This window comes from Anguilla anguilla, chromosome 9 (assembly GCF_013347855.1).
Source record: "Anguilla anguilla isolate fAngAng1 chromosome 9, fAngAng1.pri, whole genome shotgun sequence".
NCBI lineage: Eukaryota > Metazoa > Chordata > Actinopteri > Anguilliformes > Anguillidae > Anguilla > Anguilla anguilla.
In genome coordinates, this window is record NC_049209.1 from 22,451,641 (window position 1) to 22,469,664 (window position 18,024).

General features: G+C 41.9%; 2 protein-coding genes across 3 annotated transcripts in view; one reads left to right on the top strand and one right to left on the bottom strand.

Annotated features, from left to right (window-relative positions):
- The first annotated feature begins 400 nt into the window (after nt 1-400).
- fez1 (fasciculation and elongation protein zeta 1 (zygin I)) lies at nt 401-12,953 on the top strand. Its single transcript, XM_035432183.1, has 10 exons — nt 401-792; nt 3,242-3,565; nt 5,631-5,730; nt 7,726-7,812; nt 8,029-8,197; nt 8,696-8,970; nt 10,585-10,665; nt 11,849-11,924; nt 12,237-12,302; nt 12,748-12,953. Exons 2-10 carry the CDS (start codon nt 3,264-3,266, stop codon nt 12,762-12,764), a joined length of 1,173 nt encoding a protein of 390 aa, XP_035288074.1. The 5' UTR covers nt 401-792; nt 3,242-3,263; the 3' UTR covers nt 12,765-12,953.
- A 1,415-nt stretch (nt 12,954-14,368) lies between these two features.
- esama (endothelial cell adhesion molecule a) overlaps nt 14,369-18,024 on the bottom strand; it is a 42,264-nt gene continuing 38,608 nt past the window's right edge. For both annotated transcript variants that reach the window (XM_035434914.1, XM_035434915.1), the window contains exon 7: nt 14,369-17,780. In XM_035434914.1, the coding sequence (XP_035290805.1) occupies nt 17,342-17,780 (439 nt within the window). In that variant the 3' untranslated portion in view covers nt 14,369-17,341. The remainder of the gene's footprint in view (nt 17,781-18,024) is intronic.

The following is an 18,024-nucleotide window of genomic DNA, read 5'->3' on the forward strand; positions in this document are numbered from 1 at the left end:
TTGCTATCCTGCTTGTGCTGTACTGTGAAGGAACCCAACAACCCCCCCAAGCCCCGCCCCCTCACCCTGCCCCCCTCACTTCCTCTCCCTTCAATTCAATTATTCATTCACGCTGCAGTTTCCCTGGCAGATGCTAATAACCTCCTGAAAACGTATTTCAAAGCCTGCCAGAAAAGGGAAAAGGAAGCAGGAACAGAGAAAGGCCTGCTCGCCACAGAACCCCAAACGCAAGCCCCTCAAAGGCTAACGTCACGGACGGGGAGAGCTTCAGCGTCACAGCGCTCCGCTCAACCTCCACACGTCCTCCGCTCTGCCAATCATGAATATTCAGAGGACTGGGCCGTGGTAGGAGAGGGGGAGGGGGAGGGGGGCGTGGCCAGAGGGAAAAGAGAAGGAGAGGGAGGAGGAGGAGGGGCAGAGGGGGATGATTCTGACAGTCGCCGTAGTGATGTGCAGGCTCTCTATGTAGGTCTGCTGATTTGATGCAAAAACAACAGTCTCTCGCTCGGTGGGCTCAGACAGGGGAAAGCGGGGTCTAGAAAATACACGGGAGCGTGTCGCGAGACGGAGAGAAGGCGAGAGAGGAAGGGAGGTAAAGAACAAATAAGGAGCAGGGTCGCTGTTGTCTACCTCTCCCTCTCCATCCCTGCAAAGGGGATGCTCGCTGCTACCACTGTTTTGCCAGTGCTGGGCTTTTCAGATGAAGGAGGTGTAGAAGACATCTGAGCCACACAGAAGAGGCTCTCCCCATCGCTGCAGCAGAGAAAGGCAAAGCGCATTCGTCCTCCTCAGGTAACGGTCACCCCTCTTCTCTCTTTCTCTATCTGCACCCATTGTTTTTCATTCATTTATCTATTTCCCACATCTGTACCCATCCATCCGGTCTCCCTCTCTCTCAGGCAGAAATGGTATGTTTTAGTTATCCATTTTCGCTGAACTGTGTATATTGATACAAAAACCAGTTGTACAATGAAGTATACCTACCAAAAAACCTTTTTATAATAATAATAATAATAATGATAATAATAATAATAATAATAATAAACGAACATTTCTCATGTAGGTCTTTGTCATTGTGCACGTGTACTTCATTGTAAAATAATAATAATAATAATGTGAACATACCATCTCTTCTGATTTACCTTGTGTGTTTTTATCATACTGCGGCTTAGGTAAGTGACAGGCGTACACTCTTTGAAGCTAATGGATGTAAACATATTCATGTTCAGCAGGGGAGGTCACGCCAGGCTTGCAATCATTTGAATATAAACAGCAGATACCATGTGTTCATACAAGACGCCCTAATCCAATTAATCCAGCTCCATTTAGGATTCTCAGCAGCTCAAGGTGTTCATGCACTGAATATCTTTTGCATTCATATGCATTGTGCTATAAAACATTGTTGGAAATCTAAAGCTTTTGCATCGCTGCAGAACAAAGAGTATTAATTTCTGGATACAGATGCAATTTATTGTCCAATCCCTGCCCTGTGATTTTTTCATTCTTTGTCCAATGTAAAATGTGGGCAGTGGTTCGTTGCTGTTACTTTGCCGGGAGTCTCCTGTTAGCACCCCTTCAGTTTCTGCAGGTTTTTTTTACATGGATCTGGCAGCAAAGTAGGAAACAGTGACAGGCCAGGGGCACGTTAGCGATGAACAGGGCGGGTTCAGGTGAAGGTTACGCTTAATCCTTGATCCTGGGAATGCTAACTGACACACACACACACACACAACCACACACCTACCCTCCCCTGCACACACTCAGTAACCCCCCCTCAACCCCCCCACAGTCTCACGCCAGTGCCTTGAACAACAAAAGACTAAGAATTTTCTTCTGGCTCATTCAGACTCTCTGCCTATGTCCGTTTTCAGTTTTATTGCTGAAAATGATCAGTAGGGCTTTAAAACAGATGCAGCAACATGATACAGGCTGTAAGCTACATGCAAACATAAAACAAATGAACACATACAGCATTAGCCCCCTTGCTCTGATTTAATTTGTCAGCTGGAGGCTAAGAAACCGTAGAATCCACATTTGAGCTAGAGCCCTTTCACTTGCTGACACACACACGAAGTTGGACAACGTCTCATGGAGGCACGCATTGCAGAGCAGACGAAATACATCCTCCTCTGGCCTGTTTTAAAAGGGTCCAACAGATTGTGACCTACCGCTGTATTCCCAGTCTACCTATTTGTCTGGGACAAACCCACATTAGTTTGACCACAATGTCAAATCAGGCTGGCATGAAAACAAAACAAGGGAGAGTGAGGGTGAGGGTCGGTAAGTGAGTAAGTGATTGAGAGATACTTTGATTTCCTCTGCTGAGTAATAATATTGATAAAAGAACAGGCTTACAGAAGCCTCTTGGAGTGAATTAAGTCTACATCTCTTCCTCTGGAGAGGACAGGGATAAGCTTCCAAAAATGGCATTTGTATCATAATCAAGTCACCTGATGGAGCAGAAGGCTTTTAAATCCATTTGAGCTGCGATCTTTGGCATGCAGAGGTTATATTAGAATTATGAAATATAGGCTACTTACACAATACCATCTGCAAACTGATTGGTCAACAGGGCCCTCACAATCCAACTGAGCAACTCTTTGATCCCCTCTAATTGAAAAAGGCATCAAAGCATCAATGAAGCACCAAATAGGTTTTTTTTATTTTTTATGAAACACTAATTTTCCATCCAAGACAGGACAGTGTTTCAGAAGGTATTTTACTGTGAGTGTTGATTCCGGAAAGCATGTGCCACTGCTAATGACTACTGAGATAATGCCCCTGATAATAACTGTAATGTACAGTAGTAGCCTGCCAATTTTGTAATCTTTCCCTTTCAAGGCTCTGTCCCCAAGTCCCAAACTTCATCAGCAAAAAAGAAAATCTCTGCCATCCGAAATACAATTCAACCACATTTCCAAAGGAATCTGAATGGATATATCAGTCCTCTGTTTTTCTTTCATTCTTTTTGCATGATTGAATTGCCTATTCATTATGAAGAAAATAAACTACCAGAATGCAATGCATATGTAATATATACTATACAGTTATACATGTTGAAGTGCATATCTTTGAGTTTTCTGAAAGAATTATGGCTTATATATATATTAGTAATTCTTTCAGATTCTTTTGAAGTACCAGTCAGGGTGACCTCTTTGATATCATTACTGACTTAACTCTAAAGAAATACGCAAAATGACAAACGGCAGGTTAAGTATTGTCACTTCCTCGCTCCAAACAGACTTACAAGCGAGAAGGGCAGGATGGAGGCCCCACTGGTGTGCCTAGATGAGGAGTTTGATGACCTGCGGCCCTGTAGGGCGGAAGAACAGGAGCAGGAGCCACTGCGTCCCTACGGCACCGTCCCGCTCACCCGGGAGGACTTCTCCGAGCTGGAGAACTTCTCAGAGATGATCAGCTTCAAGTCCATGGAGGACCTGGTCAACGAGTTCGATGAGAAGCTCGACGTGTGTTTCCACAACTACGACACCAAGACAGAGGGGCTGGCGCCAGTGCGCAACCAGTCCCACACAGAGGAGGATGAGGAACGGCTGCAGGACGAAGAGTGAGTGTCATCAGTGCCCCTTTCCTACAAACTCTCAGATGGGTCAATGTAAATGATGCAATAATATACTGTTAGCATTCACTGCAGACATTGGTTATTTCTGTTGTATGAAGAACCAAAAACTGTCAACTGTCCGCACGCTGCAGTTGGCCGGTCTTTTTTCCAGATTCATGTAGAGGACATTCAGTGTTTAAACTGCTGCTCCTTCTGGCTAGAAGGCGTAGCCTAAATCAAATGATAATTTTGGCTGTGAACCTGAACCAAGCAGGGAAATGTGTCTTACGCAACCTCACAGCTGAGCGCAAAACGCAGAGGACAGTGAAATACTATAAAGCCGACTACGCCTCATAATTGCGCTTTTCTTCATTGGCTCTGAATTATTAATCGTACCTTCATACGCCTCGGTTGCTCTTGCAGCGTGTGTCTGCTGCACCAGCAGGTAGTCCCCAAAGAGATGAGCCGACAGCTTGGAAGCAGAAACCATGCCTTTTCCACACTCACTGTCTAAAAATAGTAGGCTACTCTTTGTTAGAAATAGCACCGATTGTTTTGTTTTTTCCCCTCGCGACTATATTGATCTACGCTCACTAAAATGCCAGTCTACGACTAGGTTAACGCGAATAGCCTACAACTAGCTAATTTCAACAATGCTGACGTTTAAAAATAATTTTACGCTGACCGGGCGTCCTGTTTTCCCCGTAGCCTACATTTCTTTTTGGAACAGTAAGTAGCCTACCGTTCAGACAGGATTTCTAAATTCATAAAATGTCCGGGGAATTGCTCGTTCCATCGAACGTATATAGGCTATAAACAAAGAGGTTAGCATTATGTTAATAACGCCCACCCGCCCCTGTTCTCTACTTGTAGGCGCAGTGTAGACAGCATTTGTTCCTTTCTAATGACACAACAACATGACAGCTGACATGAGCCATAAATGTTGTCCTTAACATTAGCCTACGCTACTTCCAAGCAATTAAAACAAAACAGTACGCTTATTCAACCAGAAAGCACGGCAGGGTAACTGTTCGTCGTGTATCTTGGACCATAAAATTGTTATTGGTAAACTAGTGGAACTAAATATATTTTGTCGTTCTTTCATTCTGTTAACGTACAGTAGTTGAGCTCCTGTTGTTGAGTGTGTGTTATTAGATAGAAAGCTGCTGAGAAGTCAGGGGTGCTGGCGAATATGCACTTGTTCCCCCTATTGTTGGGCGGGAGAACAAAGGGATGTCCCGAGACTCCGTGGTTAAAGCTCATGTCCCCCAGAAGGATTAAGCCATGTATAGTGCTCAAGAACAAGACCAGCCTGGAATTATCTTAGTTCTAATTATCAAACCTAAATCTGCATTTAGAATTTCTGATACGAATAAATAATTCCCTGATATTAATGTAACCATCAGTGCTTAAAAAAGCACACAAAGCATTTTGACCAAAGTAACTGAAAAGGAAAGATTTTTCAGTACAGCACCTGTCCAATACTTGAAGGAAAGATGTGGCTGGTAGGGAGGAGTTGGGTAGGGTAGGGTGTGTGTGGAGGTAATTATTGAAAATTAAAAATGTTAGAAATGCAAATGGTTAAACGAGGCAATATCTATCTTCTGATCAATGAAAGGCAAAGTGACTAATTGTTATGGAGCAGCTCCCTCCTCTTCCTTAATCCACCAATATTTTTTCTTCAGATGTGCTAAAAAAACATCTATATGTGCTTCCCATTCAAACCTGAAATCATGAAAAACACCAAATTATAGAAAGCAGAACATCTTTATGTTTTATTACCACATTTGAAAACAGGACCTCCCACGCAATGCTTCTTCAAAGGTACTGGCACACATTTTTATAAAGAACATTGGTCAAAGGGTCTCTCACAAGGCTGAAGAAGATGGTTTCATCTAAATGAGGTGGGGGGGGGGGGGGGGCATGAAATAATTTGAGGATGTTTTGTATGGTGGGCAGTGCTGCAGTGAATGAAACACTATTTCTGTGAACCAAATGTTTAAAATGTAAAGTCTTTGTATTATAACCTGCGGCTAATCCTTGTCTGAAAACCCTTCCTTTGTGTTTCTAGTGTGTGGGATGCTCTGACCGATAACTACCTGCCCTCCTCTGGATCCAGCTGGGACAGTCCAAACTCAGAGGTGCTGAACGGAAATTTGTCCGATCAGGAGGTACCGTGTCTAATCCAAAATAATTTTGTTTCCCCGTGCTGAACATTTACATCATATTTTTTCCAGTGTTTGCTGGTCTTTCCTATTATACAGACTTTCATATTTTTCTCTCACAATGAATGTTTGGAAAATCACATAGGGCCATAAAGTAAATTTTAAAAAACTAAGTTGGTGGCTCACTTTTTTATGTGTTATCAGTATTAACATAAAAATAAACGGTGTCTTTATGTGATTTGTGCTTGGGAGCTCACAGTAGCTGTTGAAGTAGAAGTTTCACAGAAAGGCTGTGGACGTTGTGCGGGGGTTGGGGGGGGGGGGGGGGTAATCGTTTCTCTGGCAGCCAGCTGCAGCTTCACTCCCTGTCTGCTGTCAGATTACAGGGCAGGCAGCCGGAGTCTAATTGTCTCCTCACAAAAATCCTGCCAGAAACTTCCTGCGCTCTGCATTACACACACACGCACACACACACACACACGCACACACTCTCTTGCCCCCTTTCCAATTAGTTCTAGCAATCTGAAGCTCTTACTCAGGAGTTGAGAATACAATAGACCAATATGAAACACATTTGCACTTGAAACATGGAATATAATTAGCTTCCCGTCATTTGTTTTTCAAATGACGGGAAGTTCAAAAAAGTCCTTCTTTCATTTGCTTGAGTTTGACAAAATCACTGCAAAGTCTGATGCTTGTTAAGAGTTTCTATCTTTCCCTTCAAGGGGGACAAAACCAGACAGCGGTGGCCAGTTTTGCGTACTTTGCATTTTCAGCCATCCTGATGATTCCTTTCTTCCAGGATCTGACTGATTTTCTGGAAAAAATGGGAATTTCTGTCTGGGTGGAACTGATTTTATTTTTCATATTACTGAGGATAATCAGTGTCATAATACATTGTACACATGAACACCATCTGGTCTCTAGCCTCCTGACAGACTGGGGTCTTCAAAGAGTGGGTATTGCACATATAGAACCCAGCTCACATATGAAGCTAAGGTGACGTTATACCCTTATATTATTTGAATTGAGACATCTGCATTAAGGAATGCTACAAAATAACGGTTTCTTTTGGGATTATCCTTCAGAAGAACTGTAGCAAAATTTAAAAGTAAATGAATATTAAATTTTGGTGATATTTCTTTGGATATTTCTTTGTAGTCTTTTAAACTGTGGTAGTTGTGGTTCAATAGTCCATCATACACCGAACCCATTGGGAGCCAGCCTATTCTAAACCACCAAGCTGAAAGGCTGCCCCCCACTGCAGACTTTTGAAATGAGATCTACACCACAGCCCGATAGGATCGGAAGTCTAACTGCTAATTAGTCTGACTGCTAATTGACAATCTTTTATGCAGTACAAGTAAGAGTTATTATCTGTTAATCTCTTCAAGAGCTTTGATGCTAGTTTACAAGAATGCAGTGCAAATCTAAAAACAACTGAAAGGTTTAAGTGTCATTTAAACCCCACAACTACTTAACAAAGTCACATTACACTACGTGACAAAAGGAGACAACGTCATCTGCAAATCTCTTACAAATCACTAGTACCATCAAACACGTCCCTAACAGATGACTCCCTGAGATAGGGTTGCACCTGTTTTATTTGAGATGTGAAAATGCGCCACGTGGCCAGGAGGGATTTGAGCATTCAGTTAAAGTTTCAATGGCCATATTTTACAATGACAGCTGAAGTGGCCCCCTGGGGAGAGGGAAGGAGTGGAGTGCGCAAGAAGCAGGGCGCGGAGGCTGACATGTTGCTGGAGGCGTGCGGCAGCGAGCCGGTAGAGAGAAAATAGGGCCCCGGAAAATCTTTCAGACGGAGCTGTCACATACGTGAGCGGGAGGAGGGGAGGGGAGAGCAGTGGACTAATGACCAGCCATTAGCCCACTGACACGCTTCCAGCTGTGACCTCCTCGTTTCTCGACAGCAGACGCTGCCAACGAGCACAGCTAGTGATCTGTTATCGCCCCCACCCCCCTGCCCCCTTCTCATTCCAGATCCACGAAAAGGAAGAGGAGGAAATGAACGAGAGGAACGAGAACGCAAACTGCCTGAACGAGGAGCCGCTCGTAACGGCTGATCAGGTGACTGTGAAAAGGCATTGGCCACTGCAGCCAAGAGGGCATTTTTGCTCTCTCAGGACAGGGGCACATGCTTCAGAATTTGTTAGTGTCTTATCTATGTTTCTCTTTTGCCAAAAAAAAATCTTTTTTGTAAAAACAGATATAAAACATTTTCAATTGAGAGAGAGAGAGAGAGAGAGAGAGAGAGAAGATCTGAGTGAATGTCCTCACTTCCAGGTGATCGAGGAGATTGTGGAGATGATGGAGAATTCTCCGGACCCGGGGGAGACGGAGGAGGAAGAAGAAGAGGTGGACAGCGGGCACTCCTCACCCCAGTCCAACCCTTCCCTGCTGGAGGAGATCCGCGCCCTATCCCAGGCTTCAAACAACAACTGCTCCTACGAAGGTATTGTACGGCCCTCTCTCTGGGGCTGCTCCTTCTGCTGATGCATGCATTGGCACCCACCCCAGACCCAGCTTCCTGTTAATGTAGGATGCTGGGAAAACTCCCTAGCTCTGGGAAAAAGGGTGATACTTTTCTATCAATAGAGGACAAATAAGATTTGTCTTTCGGTTAGAATGAAGTCATCTTGTTAGAGCTGAGGTGGAAAATGAATTATGGCAGTTGTGGATGGACATAAGGCATAATGGAGAGCTTCTGCTTCACAATCTGGCCCCTCTGCATGGGTGTAAATCATGTGATGTGTATGTGTGTGTGTGCATGTGTGTTGCACGTGTGTGTGTTTGTTTGTATGTGTGTGTGTGTGTGTGTGTGTGCCTGTGTGTATGTGTGTGAGTGTGTGTGGGTGTCCGTGTGTGTGTGTGTGTGTGTGTGTGTGTATTTGTGTGTTTGCCTGTGTGTGTGTGTGCATGCGTACGTTTACCATCTGTGCCCTGCCCGCAGGCCTGAGCCTGATGCCCAGCTCGGCGCTGGCGGAGCTGCTGTGCCGGGTGGAGGCTGCTATCCGCCAGCACTCAGAGGAGCTGGTGACACAGCTGGCCCGGCGCGATGAGCTGGAGTTCGAGAAGGAGGTGAAGAACACCTTCATCACAGCGCTGATGGAGGTGCAGAACAGGCAGAAGGAGCAGAGGGAGCTCAGCAAACGCCGCCGCCGGGACAAGGGCCTGAGCCTGCAGGGGCCCGTTCGCCCTGAGAAGCCCGGCACCATGCCTCTGAAGGTCTGCGCTCGCTTTCCCACATTCCCTCTGAAACCACAGAGATGCACCCTCTCATAAAGTCATGGACAATTTCCTTTTATGAGCTTCAAATATCCCACAGTGCTTGACATTTTTAAAATACTGTATTATCTTCCTGGAAAATTCATGGGGAGGTTATGGAAAGTTTCCAGTTCTAATCCCCAAAATGTCCATCCACTGTCCAAGAAAACTGTATTTCTTAGACTGGGTCTTTTTTAAAGTTGTTTAAAAGCTATCGAGAAACAATATGTCTCAGAATAGATTTCTCCCTGCAGTTCTCTCCTCAAAGTAGCTTGCGGTCCCAGAAGTTATGTTACTTCCAGAAAACAGAAAAAAAACTGAAAATATGTTTTATCCTTTCATAGTCCTTCGACAAACATCTTCCAAAGTAGTGGATATTTCTGTGGAAAACCTGGCAGGTTGGGGTGAAGGTTTAGGGTTGGGGAATATAGCATTGGCCATTAGCATCAAGCTGACGCCTTTGCAAAGGTGAATTCTGCAGACAGTCTGTGCCATTGGCTTGGATAATGGATCTAGAAACCATTAGCCTTCGAGTGCACTTACAGGAAGAGCTGACCGTCGAAGAGAGGGAGGCACTTTTCGCATTATGATGTATATGTGAGAAATTCCAGGAACTGACAAGCTGCTCTGACAATTTGCTTTTACACAACAGCATATTTTGTTCCAGACAATTCATAAATTCACATTTCCTTCATTGCATGTGTTTAACTTACCCCCAATTGCCGTACATTTCCTCTAAAACTAACATTTCTGTAACCATGCAGTTTTAACCAAACTATTTTGTATTTGTTTATTGTTTCTTCTAAAAAAATTAATTTAAAAGTTTTTCAGTAATTTAGGCATTCTGTTTTGCTCTCCATGTGTTCGATTCATTGTGTTTTATATTCTTAATTAGTCCTGTCGCATGTATGTTCTATTGTCATATGTTCCATTCCTTGTGTTAAGTGTCTCATTCTGTTCCTGGTTCTGTTCTGTATGGTTTGTGTACTTAACATGTTCTGTTCTTAATGCGTCAAACTCCCATTCTGTTCAAAATTATCATGTTTTGTGTGCTTAATATTTTCTGTTCTTGTGTATTCTGTTCTGTATGTTTTGTGTGCAGTACTTAATGTGCTACGTTCTTGTGTATTCTGTTCTGTTTTGCATACTTAATGTATTCGATTACCCACATGCTCTGTATTCTCTTCTGAATTTATGTCCCTTATGCTCTTCTCTTGATGTGCCCTGTTAATTGCATGTTGTGTCAGGGCCGGCCCAAGGTTTTTGGGGGCCCTAAACAAAAAGTCTATATGGGGCCCTCTGTTTCGGTCGAAAACCACCCCCCAAGCCCCAGCCAGCAAGATATGCTACAATTATTTATTAAAAATATATACAGTATATTAAAACAACATAATGTAGCAGATTTGAACAAAGTGCAAAAACAACAGGCTATAAATCAAATTTTTGGAGGGAGGGGGCCCCGAACCAATCGCGGGGTCCTAAACAAATGTTTATTGGGTCGGGCCGGCCCTGTGTTGTGTTCTTCATTTAACCTGTTCCTTCAGTTTTCTGTTTCTCGTCTGTTTCCTCTTGTAGCGCTTCAGTATGGAGGGTCTTTCCAACATTCTGCAGACAGGGATCAGACAGACGTTTGGTAACTCAGGGACAGACAAACAGGTGAGGACTTTATTGCATCAGAAATTTCACACCTTAAAATAATAGTCATCTTGAAATTGTAAAACTACACTATTATGACTAAAAGTATCTGGATACCCCTTGGTCTTTGGGCTGTTTTTCATGGTTTTGGTTAGGCCCCCTAACTTAAGTGAAGGCAAATATTAATGCCACTGCATGCAATCATATTCTAGATGATTCTGTGCTTCCCCAACAGTTGGGGAAGGCCCTTTCCTGTTTCTGAATTGCAATGCCCCCAGGCACACAGCAGGATCCATATAGAAATGATTTTGTCGAGAACGGTGTGGAAGCACTTGACTGGCCTGCATAAACCCTGACCTCAAACCCATCCAACACCTTTGGGATCAATTGGAACGCCAACTGCAAGCCAGGGCTAATCACCTAATCGGTGTCCAACCTCACTAATGCTTTTCTGGCTGAATAGGAGCAAATCCCTGCAGCAATGCTCAAACATCTTATATAAAGCCTTCCCAGAAGAGTGGAGGTTGTTATAGCAGCAACTGGTGGACCAACTCCATATTAATGCCCATTATTTTGGATGAAATGTCAGATGTCAGGTGTAGACATGCTTTTGGCCATATAGTTTATATTTCAAAGTACATTTCTGGGGGGGGGGGGGGGGGGGGCTAGTATGGTGGTATAGTCAGGAGAACTTTTGCCTCACTGCAAGAGAGTGTTCCTCCAGGTAACCTGGTTGTCCTTGGGGTTTGAGTGTGTGAGTGAAAGGTGTATGGGCTCTACACTTGATTGATGACCTGTCAAGAGTGTATTCCTGTCCTTCACCCAATGTCCAAGTGGCAAGCGGTTTAGAAAATTAATGGTTGGATAGATGGATGAATAGATGGTTTGATGGGTGAATTTTTGAAGGGTTCTTTACATCTCTCAAATTGACTGTTTTCTATTGTTCTTTTTATGCACAGTGGCTGTACTTCCATTGTCTGATTACATCTGATACTTCTCACTATATGATTTGAAATTAGTAATATGCTGTGAGGAGTGAGTCATTTGTGTTAATCATATTAATTGGGGACTTATTAGACACATACATTAGACACAGTCTTATGAGTGCAATAGACAATATGTGATTCATTAAATACATTGTTGCTCGCATTTCAATGCCATTTTTTCTGTGTTTCATACATTTCCATTGTCTGTTTCTTTGCAGTATCTGAACACAGTGATTCCATTTGAAAAGAAAGGAACCCCTCCCACTGTGGAGGACCTTCAGATGCTGACAAAAAGTAAGGTCATGTCATGTACTCAACCACAGCAATCTGTCACAATCTGATCACAATGCACACTGTACAGTTATGAATAAACTACTGTCTTTTGCTTTCAAGACCTACTTCTACAGAACAAATACAGAATGTATGTTGGTAATGCTATTTTGGTAACCATGAGTATAAAAAGTTGTTTGTCATCCCATCTTGAGTATTGAATCATAGATCTCTCTTTGTGGCTATTATACTTTGTCTGGAACAATATTTGGATTTTGTGTCTCAAAAGAGCCTCACATCTGCTTTAAGTGCTTATATTTTCTTCCTGTTCCTCAGTTCTTTATGCAATGAAAGAAAACAGTGAGAAGGTGCCAACATTGCTAACTGACTACATTTTGAAAGGTAAAAAAAAAACAAATTCTCTTTTCTTACTCCGAAATAACCAAGAACATTGAGGGTTGCAAAGTTGGTGCTGATGACGATGACGATGATGATTATGTTGGTGGGTATTGCACAGTCATGATCATGGTTGTGGATTATGGTCAGTTATGGTTATTATTATTAGAATATTATCACTGAAAACATAGAGTACATATTTTTTGGCCATATAAATACCAGTAGCAACCAACAAGATATGTGGTTCAGAAAGCACTGGATAAGACACACCCGTAAATACAGAGAGGTTCTGTATCTTTCCTTTAACCCTTTCCATAGTATTTTCTTTTGTTTCTGTGCATTTGAATGAGTGAAATCATGTGACTTCAGAATCACCTTCTAAAGTCACCTGACTTCACTGAGTGTTGATGATGATGTTAATGATCCCCCTCGTAATGCTGTGTTTCTGCAGTGCTCTGTCCTACCTAAGCGTGTGTGAAGGGGCTACTGAGTGAGTTTGAGGTGAGGGGCGTGGCGATTCCAGGCGGCTCAGAGTGCCTCCCCTCCACCCCGAGTCAAAGCTGCATGAGTTCCCATCCATTGATAATGATGGACCATTACATCTATCCATTGTACCTGACCCATTCAGACCCCCAATAAATGTCTGCCTTTGCTGAACTCTCCTTGTCTTTCTACCTGAGCTACCTGAGGTCCCAACTGCACTGCTCACGTTGGACATTCATGTACAGTAGCTGTCTCACACAGGTTAGATTTTAGTGGGTTGGTACGACCTTTTACAGAAAGATGAGCTTTTAACACCTTCACTGTTAGAACATCATCATAACTATGAGGGCTGCTTCTGAGGGTCCAGAAACCATGACTACAGGAAGAAAGTCCATCACTTATTGACTGACTGACTGGCTGACTGGCTGGCTGATTGACTAACTCACCTATTCATTAGTTGCTAACTCTAGTTAAAATCTAGTAATTACATAGATTTTACTGGTGCGGTTTATTTGTGCCTGTTCGGTTCTGTTTTTATGGACACTTTCATCCAAGATGTCCTCTGTCCTGAAGGACTATCAAACAGCACATCCCACTCTGTTCCCCTACAGGTCTGTTAGAGGTCAATCATATCTCATACCACAGATGCAGCAGGTATTGTTGTTTGATGGGTCACCACTGACTATACAAAAAGATGACAGGGGATTCTAAATATGTCATAGTTTCAGAAACTGTTGTGATAGTTACTCACCAATCACTTTCATTCAGTAATACATGCAGTTGTCAATGTGAAATAATGGCAATAAATATATATTGCTTCATATATTTAGAACCATTTCACTGAGAACAAAAGCTGCAAAGACAGGCCGTTTGGCTGTGGCTGTTTAATGCGTTTTCTTTTATTGGATATAACTCTAGTGGTGAATGTGTTTACTGCAGTTGCCGCTCCATCAGTCAGACAGAGAATGAGAGACACTAAAAATTCATGGGACGCTCCTTCACCACAGAAAAATACATTAACCATGCAACTGTAAAACACAGGTGCTGTAACTGCATTGGTATGGATTTTCTCCCAATTTTCTGACTTGCTGGAAGCTCCAAAGCAACATGCTAGTTTCGCTGATTGACACTACTGTTGTCACAAAAACTCATTCAGTGTTGGTAAAATTACACACGATGGTGGAAAATCTAGAGAGCAAAGTGTAAATTTAGTTAAATGAACAACTGAACAAATTGACCTATGCTTGAAATAAGCTTGCTGTAGTTCAGGTGTCTATTCTCAAGGGTACTAAGGGTAACGAGGTCTGTATTCAAAGTTGATGGATGTTTCAATCTCACCTGCAAAGTATCCACTGAAATCCACTACCAGAAACAGGAAACATTTGTATGAAAGAGAGGGTAATAGCAGGTTGATAAATAACTCAGGAATTTACAGTCTGAACATGTGATGGCTTTTACGGGGAAGTAAAATAAAGATCCAAAGCACACTTCAGTTTCACTGTGCTATGGTGACACCTAGTGGACATATATGGTTTAAAATATATTTCAGACAAATCCATCAAAATATAATTGACATTTTCACATACAGGCATTTTGAAATAGAATTTTTTATTAAAATATTGGTACAAGGTATAACTGAAGCTTTTTAAAGCCATATACATAAAAGTTAAAAAATCTCAGAACAGTGCACATGAACATATTTTCAGCAGCAATAATTATATACATCAATTACTACTGTCATGTATTTATAGATTTTCATCATATCTAGGGATGTAAGCTGAAATACAATTTTATAGCATTTTAAGGGAATGTCAGATCAAGAATGAAATAGATATATATGTCAATATATATTTCATGCTAATATCATATGAAAAACTGCTGCAATCTACCCAAGTGAATAACAATGAAAATAACTCTTTTCCCACAACTCCTCTTTTGTTATAGAACACACATTAGCATTTTGTGCCAAAGCAATTGTCAACAAGAAAGCAAAATAATAAATGTTCTCAAAAGAATTTGTACCAATTTGCTGATGAAACTAGGTTACACAGATTATTTTCTTCTGGCATAAGCTCAGTGGCAAAACTCTTTTTGTCTGGTTGCTTTTTTTAAAAATCTATACAACATGGTGATTGTACTGAATCACTGCTTTTCAAGGAAGTCTGGGCCTGGACAATTCTCTATTATGTTGTGTGAAAATATATCAGTGTTTTGACCATTCCAGATTTTCCAAAAAATATATAAAAATGTAAAACAAATGTAAGAGTCCAGATTAATTTTAATCTTACAGCTTAACACAAAAAATTAGGAAACCCCACAAGCCGAACTATTTATTGACCTGATGGTGCTCCAAATTACATTTCTATTTAAACAATATTGCACTGAATGAAAGTAGCTCAGGCTTTCAAAGTGAGAAAAATAAATATATACTGTGTTTTAAAAAACTGTTATCTTGCTTTCTCAGTTATCTATATATGTAAACAAACAAAAAACATAAGGCCTGATTAAATTAAATTCCATCCACAAAGGAATTACTGTAATTACATACAGTTACATTATATCGTGTTTTATACCTATCTGAAGCTTGTGCTGTGACAAATATGCCCCAGCCAACTACTTATGTATGAACAAATGCATAACAAGAAAGAGTAGTCAGACATGACTTATTAGGAGCACTTAATGTATAATGGGACCTGTAGCAGTTTGGATTTTGGATAGAACTAACATTACTCCAATAAGTCAATGAAGTTCTGTCAACACTAGTCATTTTAAGCAGTTGGGTTAGCATTGTAACAACATCCAAATCTGTAGCTGATAATAGAAAGAAACAATCTCTTTGGTTTTGTAACCCATATTTGTTCTACATTAACAATCTTCAGTTCACATACAAACAATCCATCTGGTTTATGGTATTAATGTACATAGGAGAAACAGATACTCATTCCCATTAAATAAAAAAAGTCACGCAGATTATTAATGATAAGTTATTATTTTTGCTCCTCAATAATTATATCAAATCAGCAACAAAGGCCTTAAAACACTATTGGTATTGATAACCGATGAATGAAAGTGATGACTTCCCAAAAATCACATGGAATGTAATGAAACAGTGTTGCTTAAAAAAACAGTTCTCTGACTAGTATTTTAATGCAGTCAGATAATTTGGCCAGTGTTCATAAAGGCAAACAAATGGCACTTTATTGGTCTTCTAACTTCTGTAAGACAACCTATATAATGATTCTGTCCCCATTTGAACTTCTCTGGGTCTAACTAAAGAATTTGAAAAATAACTATTTACAAAAATGAACTCGACATTTGCAATCTGATCTCAGTCAGATTCTTCTGCATTCTAATGACATAAATGTAGTTTGGTTTACAAGGAAACATAACAAATTGTGTATTATAACATAGCTGCTCCAGATTCATCCTGGTGTCACTCAACTCATATGAATTGATTTTACATGTGTGTCTGCTGATCTTGGACTCTAAAGCACACATGTGATCTCAATTCTGCGTGGCACAGTTTCCAGTGTTGATACAAGCAGTACATTTCAATGGACAAAATAATGTCGTGTGCTGTATGGGTTGTCTCTATTTAAAATAAAATAAAATCTGAAATGTAACATCCAAATCAAAATGAAATCAGGCCACTGTTAACAGTACCATGCAAAGCCACTGCACCATTTTTCCTGTTGTGTAATTGTCTGTGAAACATGCTACCGCTGACAGTAAGGAAAGGCATTATACCTTATGTGAAATAAATGAAATTCAGCTTTAAAGAATACAAAGTAATAAAAAAACATCCTGCAGTAAAGCATTACAATTATATCTGTACATATCTGAATATACCATGAATATAAAAAACGGTAACACTTTACATTGAGTTTCAGCTCCACCTGGGTAGTTAAATGGTATCTAATTTGGTAACAAGAAGTTATTATCGAGCAACTCCAACCAAGGTAACATGGAGCAACAGTTAGCAAGTCGTATTCTTAATAACACACACTTAAGTACAATACAATATTTTAAAATGTCGTATTTACACTCTCAGGTCATATCTTCATGATACATAAGAAATAAACCTGACCTCTTAGTTTCTCAATGTGCCATCATGATAGGGAATGATTTCATTTTAGAAGGAGCGATGTGACAGGGCTGGCATTGTTTCATATGCACATTTAACAATACTGCTTGTTCCATGTTACCTACGTTGGAGTGACTCAGTAATGACCAGTAACGTTAGCAAATTAGTTACAGTTTAACTGTACAGGTAAAGCTGCAACTAACCAAAACTATTACCAAAGTGTTACCAAAAAACTAAATATAAAACTCAGTGAATTCATTGTACACTTAAATGAATTAAATTACATCATGTGACACATCTGCACTGTATGTTTCACCGATACACCTTAAGAGCAAACAACCAGTTATTTCCAAAATCAAAAACACATTTTTCCTCATCACTAATTAAATTCAATCGAAGCATTGTACTGTGTATTTTTTTTTTTTTTTTAGAATCTGTACAATAGTTTACAGGGCATGAGCCCGAGCCAGCCGCCACGCTACACCAGAGAGCCGGCCTGGTTTTGGGCGGGCACCATTATGGGCACTCCGCCCATGCGGGCGATGTTGGCGGAGGTGACGTTGGTGGGCACCAGGGGTGGTCTCGGGGCCTGGGGATGGGCCTGATCAGGTCTGTGCAGGGAGCTGCCGTTGATGCTGGGGGGCCCTGGGGGGCCGCGGGGAAGGCTGGCGCTGGGGTTGTAGCCCGGCAGGCCCTGCAGAGGGTTGGCCTCTCCCCCCGGGCGTGGCCGGTACCCCATGGTGCTGCCCGTGGCGGTGATGATGGAGGCGGTGTCGGAGGCCGGGTGGTGGGGGTAGAGATGGTCCCGTGGGTGGGGGTTGGTGACGATGGAAGACAGGGTGCCGTTTTTGGAGATGATGTCAGAGCCCGTGCCGCTCTTGGCCCACGACACGCGCTTGGGAGCCTGAGCGTCCTCCCTGGATGGGGGGGGGGGGGGGAGAGAGAGAGAGAGAGAGAGAAAGTGAGAGAGAGAGCTACATGATATATACAAGCATCTCCCCCATACACAACAAAGCACATAAAATGAATAGCCCCCTGCACACATACTCATTCATCCACCCACCAAACAAACACATGCAAACATCCAACACCCCACCACAAATGCACTCACTCACAGACACACGCATGCACGCTCGCACGCACACACACACACACACACAC

Bases quoted from the DNA above. Each gene is read 5' to 3' on its own strand.
- fez1 (XM_035432183.1), top strand. From the start codon at position 3,264: ATGGAGGCCCCACTGGTGTGCCTAGATGAGGAGTTTGATGACCTGCGG. The intron at 3,566-5,630 runs GTGAGTGTCATC...TTGTGTTTCTAG, and splicing joins GAACGGCTGCAGGACGAAGA to TGTGTGGGATGCTCTGACCG. The intron at 11,925-12,236 runs GTAAGGTCATGT...CCTGTTCCTCAG, and splicing joins CCTTCAGATGCTGACAAAAA to TTCTTTATGCAATGAAAGAA.